The sequence below is a fragment of the Lithobates pipiens genome, unplaced genomic scaffold (genome assembly GCF_037356315.1).
Source record: "Lithobates pipiens isolate NorthernLeopardFrog02 unplaced genomic scaffold, aLitPip1_a1.2 Scaffold_23, whole genome shotgun sequence".
Classification (NCBI taxonomy): domain Eukaryota; kingdom Metazoa; phylum Chordata; class Amphibia; order Anura; family Ranidae; genus Lithobates; species Lithobates pipiens.
The window spans coordinates 250078370-250102291 of record NW_027507785.1 but is presented as its reverse complement, the minus strand read 5'-3'; the positions used below and the strand labels follow the sequence as shown (position 1 = coordinate 250102291).

At 45.9% G+C, this 23922-nt stretch overlaps 1 protein-coding gene across 3 annotated transcripts in view; it reads right to left on the bottom strand.

Moving 5' to 3' along the window:
- Positions 1-23922, bottom strand: part of LOC143928251 (dimethylaniline monooxygenase [N-oxide-forming] 2-like) — a 156739-nt gene that overhangs the window by 15351 nt on the left and 117466 nt on the right. For all 3 annotated transcript variants that reach the window (XM_077453014.1, XM_077453013.1, XM_077453012.1), the window contains 3 exons: positions 20328-20524; positions 17555-17910; positions 16315-16387 (listed from right to left, as the gene is read on the bottom strand). In XM_077453014.1, the coding sequence (XP_077309140.1) occupies positions 16315-16387; positions 17555-17910; positions 20328-20524 (626 nt within the window). The remainder of the gene's footprint in view (positions 1-16314; positions 16388-17554; positions 17911-20327; positions 20525-23922) is intronic.

Sequence of the window (23922 nt, the reverse complement as noted above, 5' to 3'; positions counted from 1 at the left end):
TCTGTTGGGATATGTCTCTCCTAACGTTGCACATCTAGACTTTGCAATATTTGTCCACTCTTCTTTGCAGAACTGCTCAAGTTCAGTTAAATTTGATGGTGATCGTTTGTGGGCTGCTGTATTGACTTTCCGCCAGACAAATTGTTTGTTGTTGAGGCCAAATAATAACATTTTAGTGTCATCTGACCACCTTAAACACATCTTGAAGATTCTGAGGTCACATGGAAAAAAGGAGGGTAGATGAGACTAAACTTGAATTATTTGGCCTCAACACCAAACGATAGGCTGGCAGAAATCCAGTACAGCGCACCATCCAAATAACACCATTCCTACAGTAAACACGGAGGCGGTAAAATCCTATTATGGGGGTGTTTTTCTGCAGCAGAGACTGGAGCACTTGTCAAGATCAAAGGAAAAGTGGATGGGGCAAATTACCATCAATTTCTTGCGTAAAATCTGTTGGCCTCTACCAGAAAGTTGTCAGTGGTCAGAGTGCAGACTTAAACCCAATTGAAAATCTGTGGCATGACTTTCAAGACTGCAGCCCACAGACGGTCACCAGATGTGAAAAGTTGGTAGAGACAGACTAAAGGCTTTAATTTAAGCAAAAGGAGGCCCAACAAAATACTGACATGGGGGGGGGGGGGGGGGGGGTGATCCTTTTTCCAACTCAGTGATTCTGTTCTTGATTTTTGTTGTTGGTGTTATATCTTTCACTTGGATTTTATAAGTTGCACTGAGTAAATACAGCTGGATAAAACAAAAACTATGCCTGTCTTAATTTCAGCAACAGCAACAGCAACAAAATATGTTTTATACCCACTTTATAATATATATATATATATATATATATATATATATATATATATATATATATATATATATATATATATATATATATATATATATGGCATTCTATATCAGGCAACAGTTCATTTTTCTTTCCCAAGGAATTGTGGGAATGGGGGCGGAGTTGGGGTGTGGAGTTGACTTGGGGAGTGGGTTCTTCCACCTATTCTTGGAGAAAAACCCTCTTGGGCAGCGCCGTGGCTAAGTGGTTAGCACTTTTTCTAGCAGCAGTACAGTGCCTTGCAAAAGTATTCACCCCCCCCCCCCCCCCCCCCCCTTGGCTTTTTACCTATTTTGTTACATTACAGCCTCATTTCAATGTTTTTTTTAATCGGAATTGTATGTGATGAATGAGAACACAATAGTCTAAGTTGGTGAAGTAAAATTAGAAAAATATATACATAAAACTTTTTCAGAAATCAAAAACTGATAATTGTCATGTGCGTATGCAGTCACCCCCTTTGTTATAAAGCCTATAAAAAGCTCTAGTTCAACCAATTACCTTCAGAAGTCACAGAATTAGTGAAATGATGTCCACCTATGTGCAATCTAAGTGTCACATGATCTATCGTTACATATACACACCCTTTTGAAAGGTCCCGTAGGCTGCAACACCTAAGCAAGAGGCACCACTAACCAAACACTGCCAGGAAGACCAAGGAACTCTCCAAACAAGTAAGGGACAATGTTGTTGAGAAGTACAAGTCAGGTATAGGTTATAAAAAAATATCCAAATCTTTGATGATTCCTAGGAGCACCATCAAATCTATCATAACCAAATGGAAAGAACATGGCACAAGAGCAAACCTGCCAAGAGACGGGCGCACACTAAAACTCATGGACTGGGCAAGGAGGGCATTAATCAGAGAGGCAGCACAGAGACCTAAGGTAACCCTGGAGGAGCTGCAGCATTCCACAGCAGAGACTAGTGTATCTGTACATAGGACTACAATAAGCAATACACTCCACAGAGTTGGACTTTGTGCCAGAAGAAAGTCATTACTTTCAGCAAAAAACAAAATGGCACATTTTGAGTTTGCGAAAAGACACGTGGGAGACTCCCAAAATGTATGGAGAAAGGTGCTCTGGTCTGATGAGACTAAAATGTAACTTTTTGGCCATCAAAGAAAACGCTATGTCTGGCGCAAACCCAACACATATCACCCAAAGAACAACTTCCCCAATGTTTTTCAGCAGTCAGGACTAGGGAACTGGTCAGAGTTGAGGGAAAGACGGATGGTACTAAATACAGGGATATTCTTGAGCAGAACTTGTACCACTCTGTGTGTAATTTGAGGCTAGGGGAGATTCCCCTTCCAGTAGGACAATGACCCCAAACACACTGCTAAAGCAACACTTGAGTGGTTTAAGGGGAAAACATGTAATTGTGTTGGAATGGCCTAGTCGAAGCCCAGACCTCAATCCAAAAGATAATTAGACTTAAAGATTGCTGTTCACAAGCACAAACCATCCAACTTGAAGGAGCTGGAGCAGTTTTGCAAGGAGGAATGGGCAAAAATCCCAGGGGTAAGATGTAGCAAGCTTATAGAGTCTTATCCAAAGCGACTTGGAGCAGTCATAGCTGCAAAAGGTGGCTCTACAAAGTATTGACTTTAGGGGGGTGAATAGTTATTCACATTGACTTTTTCTGTTATTTTGTTCTATTTGTTTGCTTCACAATAAAAGAAAACATCTTCAAAGTTGTGGGCATGTTCTGTAAATTAAATGATGCAAATCCTCAAACAATCCATGTTAATTTCCAGGTTGTGAGGCAACAAAAAACGAAATATGCCAAGGGGGGTGAATACCTTTGCAAGGCACTGTATATATATATATATATATATATATATATATATATATATAGAAAGGCCAGTATGCTGGCCTGAAATTATGGGAGGAGCCCGGTGGAATATATAACCAGCCCATTCGCCTGTCCTCCTCGTCGGTTCCGGTGCGCGATACCCGATACGTCAGGTATCAAGCGCCGGCCATTCAGACCAGACGCAGTGAGCCCGTTCGTCAGTTCCCGCATTTTTCGTCCCCGTCTTGGCAGCTCGTCTTCCCGTTCAGCAGCGTCCGTCGGTTTCGCCGTCGGAGTGTCGCCGTACCCGTCGAATTTGTCGTTGCACGTCGGGCTGGCTGTCGCAGGTAGGGCTTCGGCACCCCCTTTTTCAATTCATGTATTCGATGTACCGTCAACATTCCCTGTACTCACGAGCCGCTCGCTGCTTTCAAATCGAATGTTTTCTGTGGCCTCGTACGCATGTCGCTATTTTCTACTTTCGATGCAGTCGTTATCACTTTTTCGACACGTTCGATTACGCCACGTCAGGCGATTCATTCGCAGGTACGGCATTCGAAACCGTTCGACTGCCCGAGCATTTCTATTAGTATCGGTCGAATCGTTCGACTCACAGCCAACTGCTTGTTACGACAAGGCAAGCAGTCCGCACGTTTCGCTTGCCCTGCTTCAATTCGAATATCCCTTCATTCATGCAGTTATGTTATGTATTTCATTCGATCTCATTCCAATTCATTTCACTCCCAGTCATTTCTTCCATTTCGAATCATTTCTGTCACTAGTCGCGCTCCGGCGCGAATCCTGTTGCACCTCTGGTGCACCGATTCGCTTTGGAGTGCCCCCAGGGTTTGGCCTCATTTCTGTACATGCTCCAGAGACTGAATCACTCGCAGGTTCACGCACGATCCCTGATTTTTGTCTTTGTCATGGCATATCATTTCTGTCACTTATTACGCTCCAAATCGAATCCTGTCGCATTCTCTTATGCACCGATTCGTCTTGGTGTGCCCAGCTGCTACGCCTCATTTCGGTACATGCTCCAGAGACGGATTCTTTGTAACCTACAGTCCAGTCGTTGAATCCTGTCTCTGTCATGGGATATCATTTCTGTCACTTATTACACTCCAGTTCGAATCCTGTCGCATTCTTTATGCACCGATTCGTTCTGGTGTGCCCAGCTGCTACGCCTCATTTCAGTACATGCTCCAGAGACGGATTCTTTATTGTTACCATCAGTCCAGGCGTTGAATCTTGTCTCTGTCATGGGATATCATTTCTGTCACTTATTACGCTCCAATTCGAATCCTGTCGCATTCTTTTATGCACCGATTTGTTCTGGTGTGCCCAGCTGCTACGCCTCATTTCAGTACATGCTCCAGAGTCGGATTCTTTGTTGTAACCATCAGTCCAGTCGTTGAATCTTATCTCTGTCATGGCATATCATTTCGGTCACTTATTACGCTCCGATTCGAATCCTGTCGCATTTATTTATGCACCGATTCGTTCCGGTGCGCCCAGCTGTTACGCCTCATTTCAGTACATGCTCCAAGGACAGGACTCATCTGTTTGGTTCAAGGGCTCGTCCTCCGATTCTTGTCTTTGTCATGGGTTTCATTTCGTTTCACCTATCACGTTCCGGTACGAATAGTCACATCTGTGTACCAAATTCATCCCGGCGTGCCCCAGGAATGGCCTCATTTCAGTACATGCTCCAAGGACAGGATTCATCCGTTTGGTTCAAGGGCCTCGTCCTCTGATTCTTGTCTTTGTCATGGGTTTTCGTTTCATTTCACCTTATCACGTTCCGGTACGAATAGTCACTTCGGTGTACCAAATTCGTCTCGGCGTGCCCCAGGAACGGCCTCATTTCAGTACATGCTCCAGAATCCGTTTCGTGCTCAGTCGCAAAGTTGTGGCATGGCGATCCGGATCTCTGTCATGGCAGCTTCTCTCATCTCACTATCACATGCGGTCTGGATGCCTACCAGGGGGGCCTTGCTCCTCGGCCTCATTTCATTATAAAGTTGCCTCAAAAGGAAAACAGCTTCGTTTAGGCGTGTTGCGTTGTTTTTCTCCACATTCAAGCGCAGACTTCCTGCAATCGTCGTAAATACACATCCAAGCGCAGACTTCTTGCAGTCGTTGCAAGCACGCATCCAGAGATAGACTAATCGCAATCATTGTACCAGCACGCATACGAGCAGAGACCTCTGGCAGTCGTCGCAAGCACGCATTCGAGCCTAGACCTCTTGCACTCGTTACAAGCACGCATTCGAGCATAGACCTCTTGCAGTCGTCGCAAGCACGCATTCGAGCCTAGACCTCTTGCACTCATTACAAGCACGCGTTCGTGCATAGAGCTCTTGCAGTCGTTGCAAGCACGCATTCGAGCATAAACCTCTTGCGGTCGTTGCAAGCACGCATTCGAGCACAAACCTCTTGCTATCGTTGCAAGCACGCTTTCGAGCATAAACCTCTTGCAATCGTTGCAAGCACGCATTCGAGCATAGACCTTTTCCAATCGTCGCAAGCACGCATTCGAGCATACACCTCTAGCGATCGTTGCAAGCACGCATTCGAGCGTAGACCTCTTACAGTCATGACAAGCACGCATTCAAGCATAAGCCTCTTGCGATCATTGCAAGCTGATGTCCGGGCTCAACTTATGGCAATCATTGCTGGCAGGCACTTCTGCCTGCTCAATAGGTTGCTTTGGGGGAAGCCTGGATACCTTCCTAAATGTTCGTTGTATTACAGGGTACTTATACTTATAGGCATAGTTGATCCAGGGAAAATCCGATTGCCTCTCGAGGGGTCAGGAAGGAATTTTTTCCCCTACTGTAGCAAATTGGCCATGCTCTGTTGGGGTTTTTTTTGCCTTCCTCTGGATCAGCTGCGGGCGTAGAATTGGGGTGTCGGGTGGTGTGATACCTTATTATTTCAATTGTGGTTGGACCGGATGGACTTCTGTCTTTTCCGGCCTGGCTACCCACGAAGCCTACTGTAAATCCTTGCAATCGCTGCAGGCACGCGTCCTAGCATAACATCTTGCAAATCATGGCAAGCACGCATCCTGGGTAACATCTTGCAACCGTCGCAAGTACGCGTCCTAGCATAACATCTTGCAATCATGGTAAGCACGCATACTGAGTAACATCTTGCAACCGTCGCAAGCACGCGTCCTAACATACATGCAAGCATAACTCCCGCAGTCTTCGCAGTGCACATGCGGAACGCGAATTGCTCGCAGTCACCACGTACACATCTCCTCCGACAAACTCCCGGGCAATTGTCGCAAGCACACGTACAAACACAACCTTTACTCATGCCAAGGCTCGCGACTTAGCATAACTTCTTGCAATCGTTTGTTGCAAGCACGTTCTCAGTGGTACGCTAACTGGCTACACCTCATTTTCAGCAGCACTTAATTGGCCACTCGTCTCCTGTGGCCTTTCTTACAAGCCACTCACTGTCGCCTGTCCGGCTGTCTCTTCCTTGGGACAGTTGAGTTCAACCTCCGTCCGCACCAGGATCATGTTGTCACACGCAACTGGCTTCTTCCGTAGCACGCCCAGGCTATTTCTAGCCAGCGTTCAACATTTCTTATTCTTACATGCTCGGAGAACCATCTGTTGTTACAGCCCATACAGCAAGATCCCCACTACGATGCGTCCAGAGGCATCAGCCCATAATCTTCGGCCAATGCTCGCCCATTACAACTGCCATCTTTACGGACACATAATACCCTCGCAGATTCCCCAGTTTAGTCATCCAAGAGACACCTACAGTCCCTTCACGGTATGTCGAGCGTCCCTATGCACGTCATCCCTCAGGGGTCGCGCCTCTGTGTCACGCCGATTGGTCTTACTGTCTCTCTCACAGGATCCGGAGCAAGTCCTCAGCCGGGTCCCCGCGGCAATAGCAGTCCTTGCTATGCGGGAGGAATTCCTATCGTCTAGGAGTGACGTCTCTCTGTTCATTCCCTTCGCGTCTTCCCTTTCTCCCCAGGTGATGACTGACGCAGCGGCCTCCACGGGCTTGCCGCTGATTTTTTGGCCACCTCTGGCTCGCAGCTCCCTGGCCTCCCCAGTTACTGGCAATTCCTGGCTGCGCCAAGGCGCCCTCTCTGGTGGTATGTACTTCCTACGTCAACTGGTCCAGCTCTTGTTGTTGTTTCAGTTCAACATCCATTCTTCCTTTATCCCCGGTAAGTTCAATCAGGCAGCGGACGCCCTCTCCCGCTTTAACCTTGTCGCGTTTTCATTCAGGTACCCGGAGCCGGACCAACATCAGCAGCTATCCCGGACTGGTCTCAACTGACCCTGGGTTAGCCCCTCACTTCCTAGCGGCTACCCAACTCGTTTGATCACTCCCTTCCCGCAATACCCTCAAGGCCTATCAATCAGCCTGGAGGGCCTTTAACCAACTTCGTCACGTGTCACAGTACAGAGACGTCCCGTGTCAAGCAAGTCACAGCCTTCATTTCCTACTGTCACTCGCAGTTGGCGTCATCCTTTAATACGATCCGGCTATACATGACCGGTGTACAACATCTTACGTCCCTCCAGGACCCTACCGTACCCTTCCTATTTTACCACGCCGTTCGGGCTGTTACGCGCGGTATCCAGGAAGCGCCAGCCGATGACCGGCACCAAAACGACCGCCTATCACAGGAGACGTTTAGAAATACGTCAGACTTCCTGGCTACTTCACCTTTTCGCTCTCCACGTTGGTGTCATTTACAAGCAGCCATACACCTCGCCTTCCCCGGCTTCTTACGGCCAAGCAAGTTTACTTGTTGTAGCCTCACGGCACGCATGCTGTACCAGCACCACCTGGTCCGATACAAAGACCATTTCGCCTTACACTTAGCAGTCTCCAACACGCAGCAGCTTGGCTCGGGTTCGGACATACACCGCTATAAGTCCAACAACCGTCGGTACCCGGTCGCCATTTTCACGCGCCTGTCGGCCCCTTTTGGCTGATCAACCAGGAGTTAGTCCTCTTCTGCCATTTCTCACTAAACCCCTGAACGCTGCCCGGTGCAACGTGTCAGGATACTCCCGGGTGTCCTTCACCTCTGTCCTACTCACATTATCAAGAAGTGGGGCAGATGGAGGTCCACCTGTTTCGCCCGCTACATACCCAATCCGCAAGCGGAGATGACCCAGGCCTTTGTCGAGCGCACCCAGTAACAAACTTGGATCAATAAAATACAACCCCTACCTGAATGATTTTGCCCCCTTATTTTGGTATACCGTACGTTAGACCAGGGCACACTTTCAGGTCCATTTCAAGTAAGCGAGTTTATGTTAACCTTGTTTGTCATCCTTAACCGTATCGGTCAGAGGGCTCCATACCATAAATAGAAAGGCCAGTATGCTGGCCTGAAATTATGGGAGGAGCCCGGTGGAATATATAACCAGCCCATTCGCCTGTCCTCCTCGTCGGTTCCGGTGCGCGATACCCACCCACCCATCCCCCTTTTCAGGGCATTTCTCAAGCATCATACTCCTCATGAGAGTACTCTTTTCTCCCCATTCATATTCATTTCATTTATCACCCACTTTCTATCTAGGGTATGCCCCCTTATTTTGGTATACCGTACGTTAGACCAGGGCACACTTTCAGGTCCATTTCAAGTAAGCGAGTTTATGTTAACCTTGTTTGTCATCCTTAACCGTATCGGTCAGAGGGCTCCATACCATAAATATATATATATATATATAGTAGGGGATCAGAGGGGTGAAAAGCTGTCTCAGACAGTTCAGTAAAATAAAAATGGCTTTATTCAGCAAAAGAAACGACAGGCTTGTCTTGTTACACAGGTGCAGATATATGAAAAGTTCAGTCTCTCTAGGCAACAGACTGATATATAGACAAAGTACACAGCTCTAGCCAAAGCTACAGTCTCTGATACTGATTTGCTAACCCCAGTGGGTACACAATCTAGCAAAGGATCCTCTCACACAGCATTTTGTTGTGTGTCTCTCTCCAACATATCTTTTAATGTGACAACACTGGAGAAATTACACTTTGCTACAATGTAATGCAGCCGTTCCCTCGTAAAATTTGCTAGGGGCAACGGTCAGCAGGTTAGCTGTGAAGGCAGATCTCGGTAGGACCTCCAAAATGTAGAGGTACCCTTGTAAGGGCTGGTAAGTTGGTTATAGCAATCCGCCATTCACCATGTTAAAGACATTAAAGAGGGATTCCACCAAAAAAAAAAATATTAAAAGCCAGCAGCTATAAATACTACAGCTGCTGACTTTTAATAAATGTACACTCACCTGTCCCGGGTTCCAGCGATGCCGGCAGCCGAGGCCGATCGATCGTTCGGCTCTCGGCTGCCGCCGCCACCATTCTAGGTGAGGGAATCAGGAAGTGAAGCGAATCAGCTTCACTTCCCGGTTCCCTACTGCGCATGCGCGAGTCGCGCAGCGCAATAGGAAATCTCCGCGCTGTCACTGGGACCCGTGTGTGTCCCAGCAGACAGCGCGGCAGGGCAGGAAATGGCGTAGACTCCCATGGGAGTCTATGCCCGGAAGTGGGTGTAAATACCTGTCTTTGACAGGTATCTCCACCCCCTTCCCCCCTGAAAGGTGTCAATTGTGACACCGGAGGGGGGGAGGGATCCGATCAGCGGAGGTTCCACTTTAGGGTGGAATCCCGCTTTAAGCAGTCAATGATTTAGTTTTCTTTATCTTTATTGCCAGGATATAACTTGGAAGAAACAAGGGAGGTATATGAGATGCCCATAGAGATTTCACTTTGACGGGCATCATCCATGGCCTTGGCCTAGTATATGGATTTTCCCTGTAGAATCCTCACTGCAGACTATTGCTTCTTCTATTACTTGGCATATCTGACTGAGATTTTCTACTCACTGCTTCCCATTAAGACAAGAAGAATCACTCTGAATAATTCCTCTCTAGACCGATGTGGTTTTCCTGTTACATATCAGAGAGCCAAAGGCCTATACCGCCTATCTTCGCATCGGGACGCCCGGTACAGCGCCTCAGCAATCCATGCTGTCTTTCCTGTGCTCCAACTCCCCCCTGGAAGCATGTGACCTCAGCTTATATGGGAGGCCTGCCCCCTGCCTACACCAAGAGATAATTGGTAAGGGCTCCTCAAATGAGCTGCCTGTCACTCAGGTCTCAGGTCCAGCCTCCCTTCCAGAACAATTCTTCTGTAAGCAGGAATGGATCTCTGAACCAGAGTACAGGTGGCCACATCCCCCACAATACTGACAATTCCATTCCCAGTTCAAAATCACCAGGCCTGAAATAAAATACACAAGCCAGGTTAAATTTACCTGCACCTAAGCCCTGAGCTAGAAAATAGTACTTTTAGCACTAACCTTTAGGTAGAGGGGGTTACAGTAAAGTAGTGAGTGAGCTTGTATAACAGTGTAAATTTTCTCTCCCCTCAAAATGACTCAACACACAGCCATTAATGTCTAAACCGCTGGCAACAAAAGTCAGTACATGTCCAAATTGGGCCCAAAGTGTAAATATTTTGTGTAATCACCATTATTTTCCAGCACTGCCTTAACCCTCTTGGGCATGGAGTTCACCAGAGCTTCACAGTTTGCCACTGGAGTCTTCTTCTACTCCTCCATGATGACATCACGGAGCTGGTTGATGTTAGAGAGCTTGTGCTCATCCACCTTCCTTTTGAGAATGCCCCACAGATGCTCAATAGGGTTTAGGTCTGGAAACATGCTTGGCCAGTCCATCAGCTTTACCCTCAGCTTCTTTAGCAAGGTAGCGGTCGTCTTGGAGGTGTGTTTGGGGTCATTAACATGTTGGAATACTGTCAAGTACCTGAAGGGAGACTGAAATGATGACTGTTTGGTAGCGGGCAGGTAGCAAGGTACCAAGGCATTTGGCAGAAGGTCAAATGGGAAGCTGGGATCAGGAACCAGTAATCAGGAATGTAACAGAGTCCAGAAGCAGGGTCAAGGAAAGCCGAGTTCAGCAACGGGTATCAAGCAGGATTCCAGGTATCAGGGAACAGCTGAAGACCAGTCAGCATTGATCAGGGGTCAGGGCACTCTTTGAATAGGCCGTCTGGAGCCAATTGGCACTAGGGACATGCTCATGCACGGCAGTCCGCCGCACAGGGGCATTGGTGCCTATTGGCTCCTGCAGTTGCCCGTGCCACAATTGTGCGCCAAACATATTCCAATAGTTCTCTAATGCCTCGTACACACGATCAAACAATCCAGTGGAAAAGTCCGGCGCCCCCCGTGTGTAGGCTCCGGCGGACTTTTTTTACCCAAAAGTCCGGCGGACTTAGAAAGTATTTTTGCACTCCAATCTTTCCGCCAGATGCGCATTTTGGCGGACAATCCGGCTGTGTGTGCCAGTCCGCCATACTTTTGAAATTAACGGAAAAGTCCGCTCATTTTGTGCGCGTCTCCAGGTATCCGGGGCCAGTGAAGGAGGCGTCGCTGGCCCGTCACCTGGTATGGACTTAAAGGGGAACCCCTACGCCGAAAAATCGAGCGAGCGCCCCCCCCAGAGGATGCTGGGACTGTGACATCATAATGGGAGGGGACATCATCCGGCGATGTCCCTATATAAGTCGCCGCGCGCCGCATCCCAGTCATTGTGAGCGGAGGCAGCGATGAGGCAACATCTGAAGAGAAGAAGAGAAGAGAAGAACAGAAGACGGCGACAGCGGCGCCGCCGCCTGTAAAAGAGCTAGAAGAAGGCGTGGTGGCCCGCCAAGAAGAATCGAAGAGGGGGACAAAACCACCGAAGAGGGGGACAAGACCCCCGAAGTTGGAAGAAGAGGGCGGCGGCGGCGAAGAAGAAAGCCGGGCTCCTCTGCTAGTAAAAGAGCTAGCAGAAGATAGTGGAGGAGTCCGGCGAGAAGACCCTTGAAGACGGACAGAAGACCCCCGGAGTTGTGCAATAAACTATTTTAACCCTTGTGTGTTGTGTTTTTTTTACTTTTTTTCACAGGTGAATGGGTAGGGGTACATTGTACCCCATACTCATTCACATAGGATGGGGGGCTGGTATCCGGGGCCCCCTTATTAAACGGGGCTCCCGGATTCCGATAAGCCCCCCGCCCGCAGGCCCTTGTCCTCATCAACATGGGGACAAGGTGCTTTGGGGTGCCCCCCCTTCCCCAAGGCACCCCCCCATGTTGAGGGCACGCGGCCTGGTACGGCTCAGGAGGGGGCGGGGGCGCTCGCTCGTCCCCACCCCCTTTCCTGGCCGGCCGGGTAGCGTGCTCGGACAAGGGTGTAATGTGGACCTAGGGGGGGACCCCCACGCCGATTTTTCGGCGTAGGGGTTCCCCTTTAAGTCCATACCAGGTGACGGGGCCAGCAACGCCTCCTTCACTGGCCCCGGCTACCTGGAGACGCGCTCAAAGTGAGCGGACTTTCCTCCGCGTGTGTGGGCGAGTCCGTTCATTTCAAAAGTACGGCGGATAGTCCGGCGGACTTAGTACGACGTATTAGTCCGCTGAAAAAGTGCCGTGCGTGGGCAAATAGCTCGTTTGGAAAGTCCAGCGGACAGTCCGGCGGGAAGTCTGTAAGACTAAGGCCGCGTACACACGGGCGGACTGTTCACCCAACTAAGTTCATCAGACAATCCGACAAACAGTCCGTTCAAAATTTGCATGAACGGACTTGACCACACACGATGAGCAGACAGTCCGCTCAAAGCGTGCGCGATGACGTGAACGGCACGTACGACGGGACGAGAAATTTGACGTCCAATACACTGCAATGCAACCTTCGCTGTGTAAATCCTTTCTGAGCATGCGCCAAACTTAGTCTGTCGAACTAGCCTACACACGAGCGGACTGTCCGCTGAAACCAAGTTTGGACGGACTGACGTAAGACTAATTCCGTAAGACTTTGTTTGTCAGACTGTCCGCTGAAACAGTCCGCTGAAGCCCACACACGAGCGGATTGTCCGCTGAAACACTGTTCAGCGGACTAAGTTGGGCGAACAGTCCGCCCGTGTGTATGCGGCCTAAGTCTGCCGGATAGTCGGCTACGTGTGTACGTGGCATTATAAATACTGCCCTGTGGTCCAGTCTCCGAAGGGAGGGGATCATGCTCTACTTCAGTATGTCACAGTATATGTTGGCATTCATGGTTCCCTCAATGAACTGTAGCTCCCCAGTGCCAGCAGCACTCATTCAGCCCCAGACCGTGACAGTCCCACCATCATACTTGACTGTAGGCAAGACACATGTCTTTGTACTCCTCACCTGGTTGCCGCCACACATGCTTGCCACCATCTGAACCAAATAAGTTTATCTTGCTCTCATCAGACCATAGGACATGGTTCCAGCAATCCATGTCCTTAGTCTTCTTGTCTTTGGCATGCTGTTTGCAGGCTTTCTTGTGCATCATCTTTAGAAGAAGCTTCCTTCTAGGACGACAGCCATGTAGAGGAATTTGATGCAGTGTGCGGCGTATGGTCTGAGCACTGACTTGCTGACACCCTACCCCTTCAACCTTTGCAGCAAAGCTGGCAGAACTTATACATCTATTTTCCAAAGTCAACCTCTGGATATGAAGCTGAGCATGCACGCAACTACTTTGGTCGACCATGGCGAGGCCTGTCCTTAGTGGAACCTGTCCTGTTAAACCGCTTTATGGTCTTGGCCATCATGCTGTAGCTCAGTTTCAGAATCTTCTTATAGCCTTGGCCATCTTTATGTAGAGCAACAATTCTTTTTTTTCTGATCCTCAGAGAGTTCTTTGCCATGAGGTGCCATGTTGAACTTCCAGTTACCAGTATGAGAGAGTTAGAGCGATAACACCAAATTTAACACATGAGACCTTGTAACATTAACAAGTCACATGACCCCGTGGGGAGGGAAAATGGCTAATTGGGCCCAATTTGGACATTTTCACTTAGGGGTATACTCACTTTTGCTGCCAGTGGATTAGACATTAATGGCTGTGTGATGAGTTATTTTGAGGGAACAGAAAATTTACACTGTTATACAAGCTGTACGCTCACTACTTAAACATTGCAGCAAAGTGTAATTTCTTCAGTGTTCTCAAATGAAAAGATATAATAAAATATTTACAATAATGTGGGGGTGTACTCACTTTTGTGAGATACTGCATAAAAATGAATCCAAAACCAATTTGTTTGTGCCTTTATATTTAGGATAGTAGCTCTTTCTTAAGAGTAGCAGAGTTAAACATGTCTCTGCTGCACAGCCTTCAGTGCCAATGAACTTCCATTTACAGTACTTTCATGTAAAGTGTATTTTTCACTTTCTGTTTTATTTAGATGAGAAAATGTTAAACATATTAACCCCTTGCCAACCAGCGTGCAAAGATGTACGTCGGCACAGTGGCACAGCTGGGCAAATGGGCGTACAGGTATGTCCCCTTTAAATCGTGACAAAGTGGGCGCACCGCATACTCCGTGAGCGTGCCCACGGGTCCTGCAGACTCGACGTCTGCCGGGGGCCCACAATCGTGTCACGGAGCAGAATAATGGGAAGATGTAAACAAGACATTTCCCTGTTCTGCCTAGTAACATGACAGAGATCTACTGCTCCCTGTTGGGAGCAGTGATCTCTCATGTTCTAGTGAGACAATCCCCCCTACAGTTAGAATCACTCCCAAGGACACACTTAACCCCTTGATCGCCCCCTCCTAGTGTTTAACCCCCTTACCTGCCAGTGTCATTTACATAGTAATCAGTGCATTTGTATAGCACTGATCGCTGTATAAATGACAATGGTCCCAAAATAGTGTCAAAATGTGTCCGCCATAATGTTGCAGTCATGATAAAAATCGCACATCGCCGCCATTACTAATAAAAAAATAATAATAATAAGCATGGCATATATCTATCCCCTATTTTGTAGACGTTATAACTTTTGAGCAAACCAATCAACATATACTTATTGCAATTTTTTTTTAATCAAAAATATGTAGACGAATACATATCGGCCTAAACTGAGAAAGAAATGTGTTTTTTTATATTTTTTTATGGATATTTATTATAGCAAAAAGTAAAAAATATTGCCTTTTTTTCAAAATTGTCGCTTTTTTTGTTTATAACGCAAAAAATAAAAACAGCAGAAGTGATCAAATACCATCAAAAGAAAGCTCTATTTGTGGGAAAAAAAGGACATCAATTTTGTTTGGGTGCAACGTCGCACGACCACGCAATTGTAAGTTAAAGCCTCAGTGCAGTATCGCAAAAAGTGCTCTGGTCAGGAAGGGGGTAAATCCTTCCAGGGCTGAAGTGTTTAAAGTTCCAGTAATTCACTGATAACCCCAATATTCAGAAATTATTTTCATTAAAATGGGATCACAGTATTAGTGTGTGTTTTATCTAACACTGGTACAGTGCCTTGGAAAAGTATTAATATCCCTTGAAATTTTCCACATTTTGTCATATTATGGCCCAGTCAAAGTCCAGACCTAAATCCAATTGAGAATCGGTGGCAAGACTTGAAAATTGCTGTTGACAGACGCTCTCCATCCAATCTGACAGAACTTAAGCTATTTTGCAAAGAATGGGCAAAAATGTCACTTTCTAGATGTGCGAAGCTGGTAGAGACATCCCCAAAAAGACTTGCAGCTGTAATTGAAGCGAAAGGTGGTTCTACAAAATATTGAGTTAGGGGGCTGAATACAAATGCACTCTACACTTTTCATATATCTATTTGTAAAAACATTTGAAAACCATTTATCATTTTCTTTCCACTTCATAATTATGTGCCACTTAGTGTTGATCTATCACATAAAATCCCAATAAAATACATTTAGGTTTTTGGTTGTAACATGACAAAATTTTGAAAATTGCAAGGGGTATGAATACTTTTTCAAGGCACTGTAAATCTTTAAGTGACTGTTTACCTTTTAATCTTACAAATATACAACAAAAAAAGAATTCACATCCTCTTGGTACTGCAGCCTATTCTGTAAGAATCTTACCAGGAACCCCATGTATTTTTGAATCTGCAAACTGGAACAGTTTGCTTTGTAACTACTTTTCTTGCCTACCCTCCAGCGTTCTTTCCGAAAGAGCACTGCATCTAACAGGAACTGTCACCATCAAATAGACACAATTGTCCACAGTTGTTGATGAAAGACTTCATCAAACACTTCATCAGGCCCAGATAAGTAAACTATTTTAGTCACCTCTTTCTGATACTAATACTAACAAATACAGCCAATACTATTAATGCCACCACCACTGCCACTTACTAGTACCTACCAGGATGATATGTTAACAGTTTGGAAAGTCTGCAGAGAGACAGAAACTGGACAGAGACAATATGAAAAGCACAAAGCAGATGGAGCAGCACACTCTGACAAAGAAGAAGTGCATACAACAAACAAAATTTGTCAATTAGACCCACCACAGGGGTCACTGTGACTGAATTTTAATGCTGTGGACTTGCAGAGCTCTTGCTGTAGACTCGCCACTGCAACTTTGCTCTTGCTAGAGACTTGCCATGCAAATTTGCTACAAATTGGAAAAGTGCCATCTAGCACTTAAAGTGCTCTGCAAACGTACAACTTGCCAGTGAAAATGTGCAAAAAGTTACCAGACTTACAATTTAACACTGCCACAAATTTGTGGCAAGTTACTCTTGCCACCTGGGTAGCGTATGACAAAATATGTTCATTAATGGGCCATGCATCTTACCATTTCTCTCGTAGTTTTTCATCCTTCAGCATGTTTTCCTTCATTCCATTTACATCTGGAAGTTTATGCAAGCCTAAAAAAGAATTTTGCATCAGCCACAGTATCAGTTAAATGCCATTTTCTTTTAGATACAATATGACACACAGGTGGAGAAGTTTTATACCCGATGAACACAAAATCTAGCACAGCTGTGCATAGTAACCAATCACCTTCTAACTTCAGCTTGTTCAGTTAAAATCTAGAAGCTGATTGGTTACTATCCACAGCTTCACCAGATTCTGTGTGCACCAATTTTAGTAAATCCCCCCAGGGTTGCCATCAGGGATGAACAGCTCATACACATGTAGGGGGCCCTGACATCCCGAGGGGCCTGGCCAACTAGGCCCAGACCCATGTTGCTATTGTAGTAACTAGCAATTGCTAAAGCAGGGCAGCCGCTGAGTGACCCTATGCACCTCACTTAGTTCCAGCTGCAGGGGGAAGGCGGGGTGCTATCATCTGCACTCTGCCTCTCCTTGCAAACCAGATGCTGATTTGGGGAATAGCTGCCCTGTGTGTAGCCTGCAGGACAGCTCAGTGCTCACTGTGGACTGGTCTGGAGACAAGTTGTTAGACATCACAATGGTAAATTGATTTACAATGTTGCTGGATGTAGGCCTGTGCTGTGACTGTCTCTTTTTTGGATTGGGCTGTCTCTTTGCTGGATGGAGATGTCTCTTTTCTGGATTGAGCTGTCTCTTTGCTATATGGGGATGTCTCTTGCTGGATTGGGCTGTTTCTTTGCTGAATATATGGGGATGTCTCTGCTAGATCGAACCGTCTCTTTGCTGGATTGGGATGTCTCTTTGCTGAATATATGGGTAAGGCTCTTTGCTGGATTGGGATGTCTCTTTGCTGAATATATGGGGATGTCTCTGTTGGCTATATGGGGATTTCTTTGCTGAATTCGGCTGTCTCTTTGCTGGATTGGCATATCTCTTTGCTGGATTTGATTTATTTTCATATACTATATATAGTTGTAAGAGTGTTGAAATAAAAGTGGGTAAACTGAAAGACTCGTGGGATGGCCAATGGTTGGATTCGGCAGGACGACCAGTGGGCAGGCCCTGGGAAATATTGGTGCTCAGACACGGGTAACCCCAGGCCTAAAGCTATATAAGGGGCCCCGATATTTCTTATCACTTCCCAGACCCCCCCTCCTATTGTTTTTAACCTAGATTTGTTATTTGTTTCCACTTACCTTTAAATACTCTGGTGGCCCATCGGGACTGAAGCTCTGCAATTACCATGGTTGGTCCAATTGGTAGGAGAAATGCAATAAATGCAATTGTTGGTTTTTCAATACCCACAGGAATCATCTTTTTATATAAATTTCCTTTAATATCATCTTGCTTAGAAATCGACTCATCCAAAAAAGGGAAACTGTAGCCAAATCCAGTGCACAAAATGATAACATCAAGGTCACGCACTATAGAACCATCTGAAAAATGTGCATCTGTCTCAGTAAATTTTGTCACTCCTGGCTTGATAATAATTGAGCCTGATAGAACACGGCTTGCAATCTCATCATTTACCAAAGGCTCCTTCCAAATGATTCTATGAATAAATATAAATTAATTTCACTAACACAGTATTGGTATATGGTATTTCTTATATTTATATTGTTTTTTAGGGGCTCCAATGTGGCCTGCACATTCCGGTTGTGGGTATATGCATTATGTGCTACAGACATTTTCAAGTGTAACTTTGTGAATTACCCTTAGTATACCCACCCACCCCGGTGGAGTGCCCAGTGGTTTTTGGTCATATTCCTCCTCCCCCCAGCTGCAATCTAGGTTAGTTTACATCAGTGATATCTATTTTGTTTGCTTTTCCCACTAAACCTGTCCTTTCCCCTCCCCCCTCTCCCCCCCCTTTCCTCTTTTCCCCTCGGCCTCCCCCCTTTTTTGTCCCCCCCCCCCTTTCCCCTTCACTGCCTTCCTATCCTTTCCCTTTTCCCACCTTTTCCCCATCTATTTCCCCCTCTTCTTCCCTCTCTCCCTTTTTTCCCCTTTCCTTCCCCCCCCCCCCTTTCCTCTCCTTTTCAGATTTTTGATGGGCGACCAGAGTGAAGAGTGGTATAAGGCTTTTATGCTGTATCACAAAAACTAGAGCTGATAGGAAATAATTGGTGCCATCTTTGGAATTGACGGGTCAAATATACCAAGGAACAGGTGCTTTTAGTCTAACTCCCTTAATGCCACATATACACAACCGCACTTTTCGACAGCAAAGCTCCGACAGAGCGAATCCGTCAGACAATTTGATCGTGTGTGGGCTCCATCGGACCTTTGCTGTCCAAAAATCTGACGGACTTCAGAAATAGAACATGTTTCAATTTTTTTCTGCCGGACCCAGTTCCGAGAAATCCGCTCATGTGTATGCTAGTCTGACGGATGAAAACCGCTAGGGCAGCTATTGGTTACTGGCTATGAACTTCCTTATTCTAGTCCGGTCATACGTCATCACTTTCGAATCCGTCGGACTTTGGTGTGATTGTTTCATTCGGAAAGACCGTCGGAACTCCGCCGAAAGTCCGTCGAAAAAACCGTCGGACCTAGTCTGTCGAAAAGTCCGCTCATGTGTATGCGGCATTAGGGTATTTTCACATTGGTGCCATCACATGGGTTTTATCAATGTCATCATCAGTCAAAAAACGGATGAAATCCGTTTACATCAGTTTGTACAGCTTAAACAAAAAATCTCCAGCCTTATAGAATGAATATGCAGTCTATGTACCCCTATGTAGAGAAAACTATTCCCAAATGGGATAGTAGCACAACAGAAAAACATATCTAAGAGCAGGAAGCAGTGTTAAACAGCAAAAGAACTGTCAAAGGCTAGCACTGGAAAAAATATATAACTTTATTTTTGTATTGGGATAAATTGATAGATGTGGAGATACACTATATTACCAAAAGTATGGGGACACCTGCCTTTACACGCACATGAACTTTAGGGGCATCCCAGTCTTAGTTAGTGGGGGTCCAATATTTCGAGTTGGCCCTCCCTTTGCAGCTATAACAGCTTAAACTCTTCTGGGAAGGCTGTCCACAAGGTTTAGGAGTGTGTCTATGGGAATGTTTGACCATTCTTCTAGAAGCGCATTTGTGAGGTCAGGGACTGATGTGGATGAGAAGGCTTGGCTCGCAGTCTTCGGTCTAATTCATCCCAAAGGTGTTCTATCAGGTTGAGGTCAGGACTCTGTACAGGCCAGTCAAATTCCTCCACCCCAAACTCGCTCATCCATGTCTTTATGGACCTTGCTTTGTGCAGTGGTGTGCAGTCATGTTGGAACAGGAAGGGGCCATCCCCAAACTGTTCCCACAAAGCTGGGAGCATGAAATTGTCCAAAATGTCTTGATATGCTGATGCCTTAAGAGATCCCTTTATTGGAACTAAGGGGCCAATACCAACCCCTGAGAAACAACCCCACACCATAATCCCCCCCCCCCCCTCCATCAAATGATTTAGACCAATGCAGAAAGCAAGGTCCATAAAGACATGGATGAGCGAGTTTGGAGTGGAGGAACTTGACTGACCTGCACAGAGTCCTGACCTCAACCCAATAAAACACCTTTCCCATAGACACACTCCTAAACCCTGTGGGCAGCCTTCCCAGAAGAGTTGAATTTGTTATAGCTGCAAAGGGTGGGCCAACTCAATATTGAACCGTATGGACTAAGACTGGGATGCCATTAAAGTTCATGTGCGTATAGAGGAAGGTTTCCCAATACTTTTGGTATTATAGTGTATTTTTAATGTCAGAGAATATAAAAAGAATATTTTTTTAAATGTACACATAAACTAGGTTAGATCACCTTTTAGAAAGCAGCCTTGATGTGGCAGTGTAGCTTCACATACATTATTGGTGTACATGACTTCCTGAAATTACTACTTCTATCCACAAATATATATATGTACAAGAACATTATTCTTTTAGGAGTATTGTATAAAAGTATATGTGTCTTTACCCCTCAGGTTGTATACTGTACAGTTTATGGTTAAACCGATTGTTCAACTTTCGTTTCAACATCCATCTGGAAACTGATCGTGGTACTAAGTTTTCTATCCAATTGTTAATACGACGTAGAAAAAACAGATCATAAGGGTAGCCATCCTTCCCAAGACGAGGTAACACCCATACTCCTTCTCTAGTTGTAAGATATACCTAAAAAAAACTCAATAGATTATTTGAGATCCAAGGATACAAATGAAATACAATCTGATCAGCAATTGACTAAATGCATGTGGATTTAATTTTTTCTCATATGTAAATACAGTTTATCAACAGGTGGTATTTCCTTTTCCCCTTACTTTGCAATTGAGTTAACACAGCTTCACCAAGCCAGCCAATGCCCAATTAGATTAAAGAAAATTAAAATGAATAAACAGGAATTTATCATAACCGCAATGGGTGCTTAGCAAGAGAAGGATTAGAAGTTTGCTGGTTCATAGATTTATAGATCAAAAAAATGTTATCAAAATTATCAAAAAAATATGAAATGGTGCTATTCAGACTGTCATTCTCATAGCTGATCTTTGGGTGTGTGTCTTGGACAGTGATGGCGAACCTTGGCACCCCAGATGTTCAACTACACTGCAGAGTGCATGAGCATCATGGGAAGTGTAGTTTCAAAACATCTGGGGTGCCAAGGTTCGCCATCACTGGTCTAGGATTATTACTATTTAGTGGCCCTCCTCAGTAAACATGATGGTGTTGCATCCTCATCTTGTAGCTCCTCACTCCACACAGTAACACCAGATAGCAGGTACACTGAAGAAACACAGAGGAACTGGAGCAGATACTGCATTTACCTAGCAGAGGAGTCACAAGATCCAGGGTCAGGTGGGTCATCTCCATTAGACTCCCTAGGATTCAAGCAATGCAAGGGACACCAGTTGTTATATGCAACCTGCACATAACGTCCTCGCTTCCCCCTGCCATTGATAACTTCTCTGTTTCTAACCAGTCACTTTAAGATCTTATATTTAAAAGAAATATTAATTACCAACCAGCGGAGGGCTGACAGCCTTAGGGGGTCAAGTCCAGTCAAGTGGCCCATTGAACCACTGACCCACAGGCCAGTGGCCAGCAGGACCCACAGATCCATGGCCAGCTCCCAGCAGGACCTACATGCCATGGCCAGCTCCCAGTAGGATATAGACGCCAACCACGGCCAGCAGGACCCACAGGCCATGGGCATCTCCCAGCAGGACCTATGGGCCAGCAGAGGCCAGTAAGACCCACTGGCCATGGCCAGCAGGACCCGCAGGCCATGGCCAGCTCCCAGCAGGACCTAAATGCCATGGCCAGCTCCCAGCAGGATATATATATATATATATATATATATATATATATGATATATCAGTGTTCGTCAGTGCCCACCACTGCAGCCCATCAGTGTCCATCAGTGCCCACCAGTTCAGCCTAATAGTGTCCTTCAGTGCCACCTCATCAGTGCCCACCAGCGAAGCGCTCCTGGCTCTGTCCTGCCCCCTCCCCTGGCCACAGACAGAAGACAGAGCGGCCTTACTCCATTCGTCCCCTGATACGCTGTGTGCCTCGCCTCTCCCTTCAGACTACAACTCCCAGAATGCAGCATGGCCGGTAGCAGCCAATCAGCGGTTGTGTGTGACTCCCTGGAGGAGTTCACAGCATTGATAAAAGGCATGGCAGACAGCAGGATCTTGGTAAAACACAAGTGTGGTTTTCCATAAGGCAAGCAGGCCTGTAGATACTCGGTTGCCCCCAGGTGTTATACACAATTCTATAGCGCCTGGCCACCTCGTCGGGGCAGGCGCAAACTGAACAAAGCAAACAGGTATTCCTGGGTTGGCAGACAGGCAGAATGGTTCAAAGACAGTCCAAGTGCAAGGCAGACAGAGTTCAGAATAGTCAGGGTCCAATTTGTAGGCAAAGTTCTTGAGCTTGAGCACGTATTACATATACTATCACAAATATGAGACTGCAGGCTTGGCCAGCTTTAATCAGGTTTGGTCTCCACCCAGAGACTGGCCACATCAATCACCTTGCAGGTAGGCAGACAGAAAGAATGTATCACAGCCAAAACCAGGATACTGGAATGAGACAAGCAGCTATCAAGGATCAGGAGCGCTACACGCTCCTGACAAAATCATAGTCCTTTTTCACACTGACTTAATTTCACCACACAGGCAAGTTGCTGCTCCACAGTCTGTCTTGCACATAGATCTGGTTCCAGGATGGAGCATCTTCCCTAAGTTGACTTGCTTTAGCTGAGATCATTAGCCCTTTCAGTGATGGGTCTGAGGAAGAAACAGGAAGTTTTGAAACGCGTTACCGCACACTATCCATGGCATCACACTTTCCCGCTGATATCCAACACCATCTGCATTCCACGCTGGTTTCCACCCGCTGGCTGCCTCCCACAGCCTTGGCTGCTGAGATCAACCTCCATCCATGATGAGACACTGACAATCTCCTCCATGGGGATCCCCGAATCCAACCATGGAATAGTTTACATGCTTGGTATTACCTACCAGTTGCCAATATATTGGGTTTTAATAAATCTAAATGTTTAACCTCTATGCTTAGTCTGTCAGCCCTCTCGTTCCCCTTGCTTCAGTGAGCCTAGCAAGCTCACTACACAACACAAAAGAAAAACAGTCTGTGTACTGCTTGAACCTGGGACAAATATATCTCCCATCCCTTAAATGGGTTGTAAATCCCTTAAATGGTTGGGTTGTAAACCTTTGTGTTTTTCACCTTAATGCATCATATGTCTAGCAGTGCAGACATTGGCTCTCGCTGCTGTCAATCAAATCCAATGACGCGGGCAACAGGGGCCTGGCCAAGTCATAAATTCTGCGGCTATGGGTGCCGAATGCTGGACTGGGGATCCCAGAATAACAGGTTCGGGCCACTCTAAACAATATCTAGAGACTGCAGTTGAATGTGATCAAAAGTATTTAGATATATTGGAAATTTTTTAAGACCAAACTTGTTGGACTCTCCCCTGCCCTCCGACCTAAAAAAATGAATCCAAAACCATGGCCCCCTTAGCAATAATAAATACGGTATCTGCAAACATTTCTTGATCGTATATTATTTGAAATCCAGGAAATCAACTGGGAAATTAAGGACTATGATAATTTGACCCCAGGTAAAAGAAATGCCCTTCGGGAATTGAAGCATGTCCATGACATTATCATAAATCCAAGTGTTAAATTTTACTCGATAAGATATACAGTAGGCAATTAAATGGAAAGATGTGCAACAAACCCCTTTTCACAATTTGGTTAATAATCCCAACTCTGTAGTATGCTTGGCATTCCAAGATGGTCTCCTAACTAAGAATGCATTGAATTTTTTTAAAGTGGTTGAATATAATCCCATTTTTTTATGTTCTACCAAAAATACATTAAAGTAGAGAGGGACCCCCTGGGATGCTGATAGTGTCAGGAATGGTAATGTATATTGACAAAAAAATTTTGATATCTTGTGGTGAGTCTTACAACATTCACGTTAGACATACATGCTGTGCTCCACAGGCTGGAAAACTGTGTTGATTCTAAAGGAATGCTTCC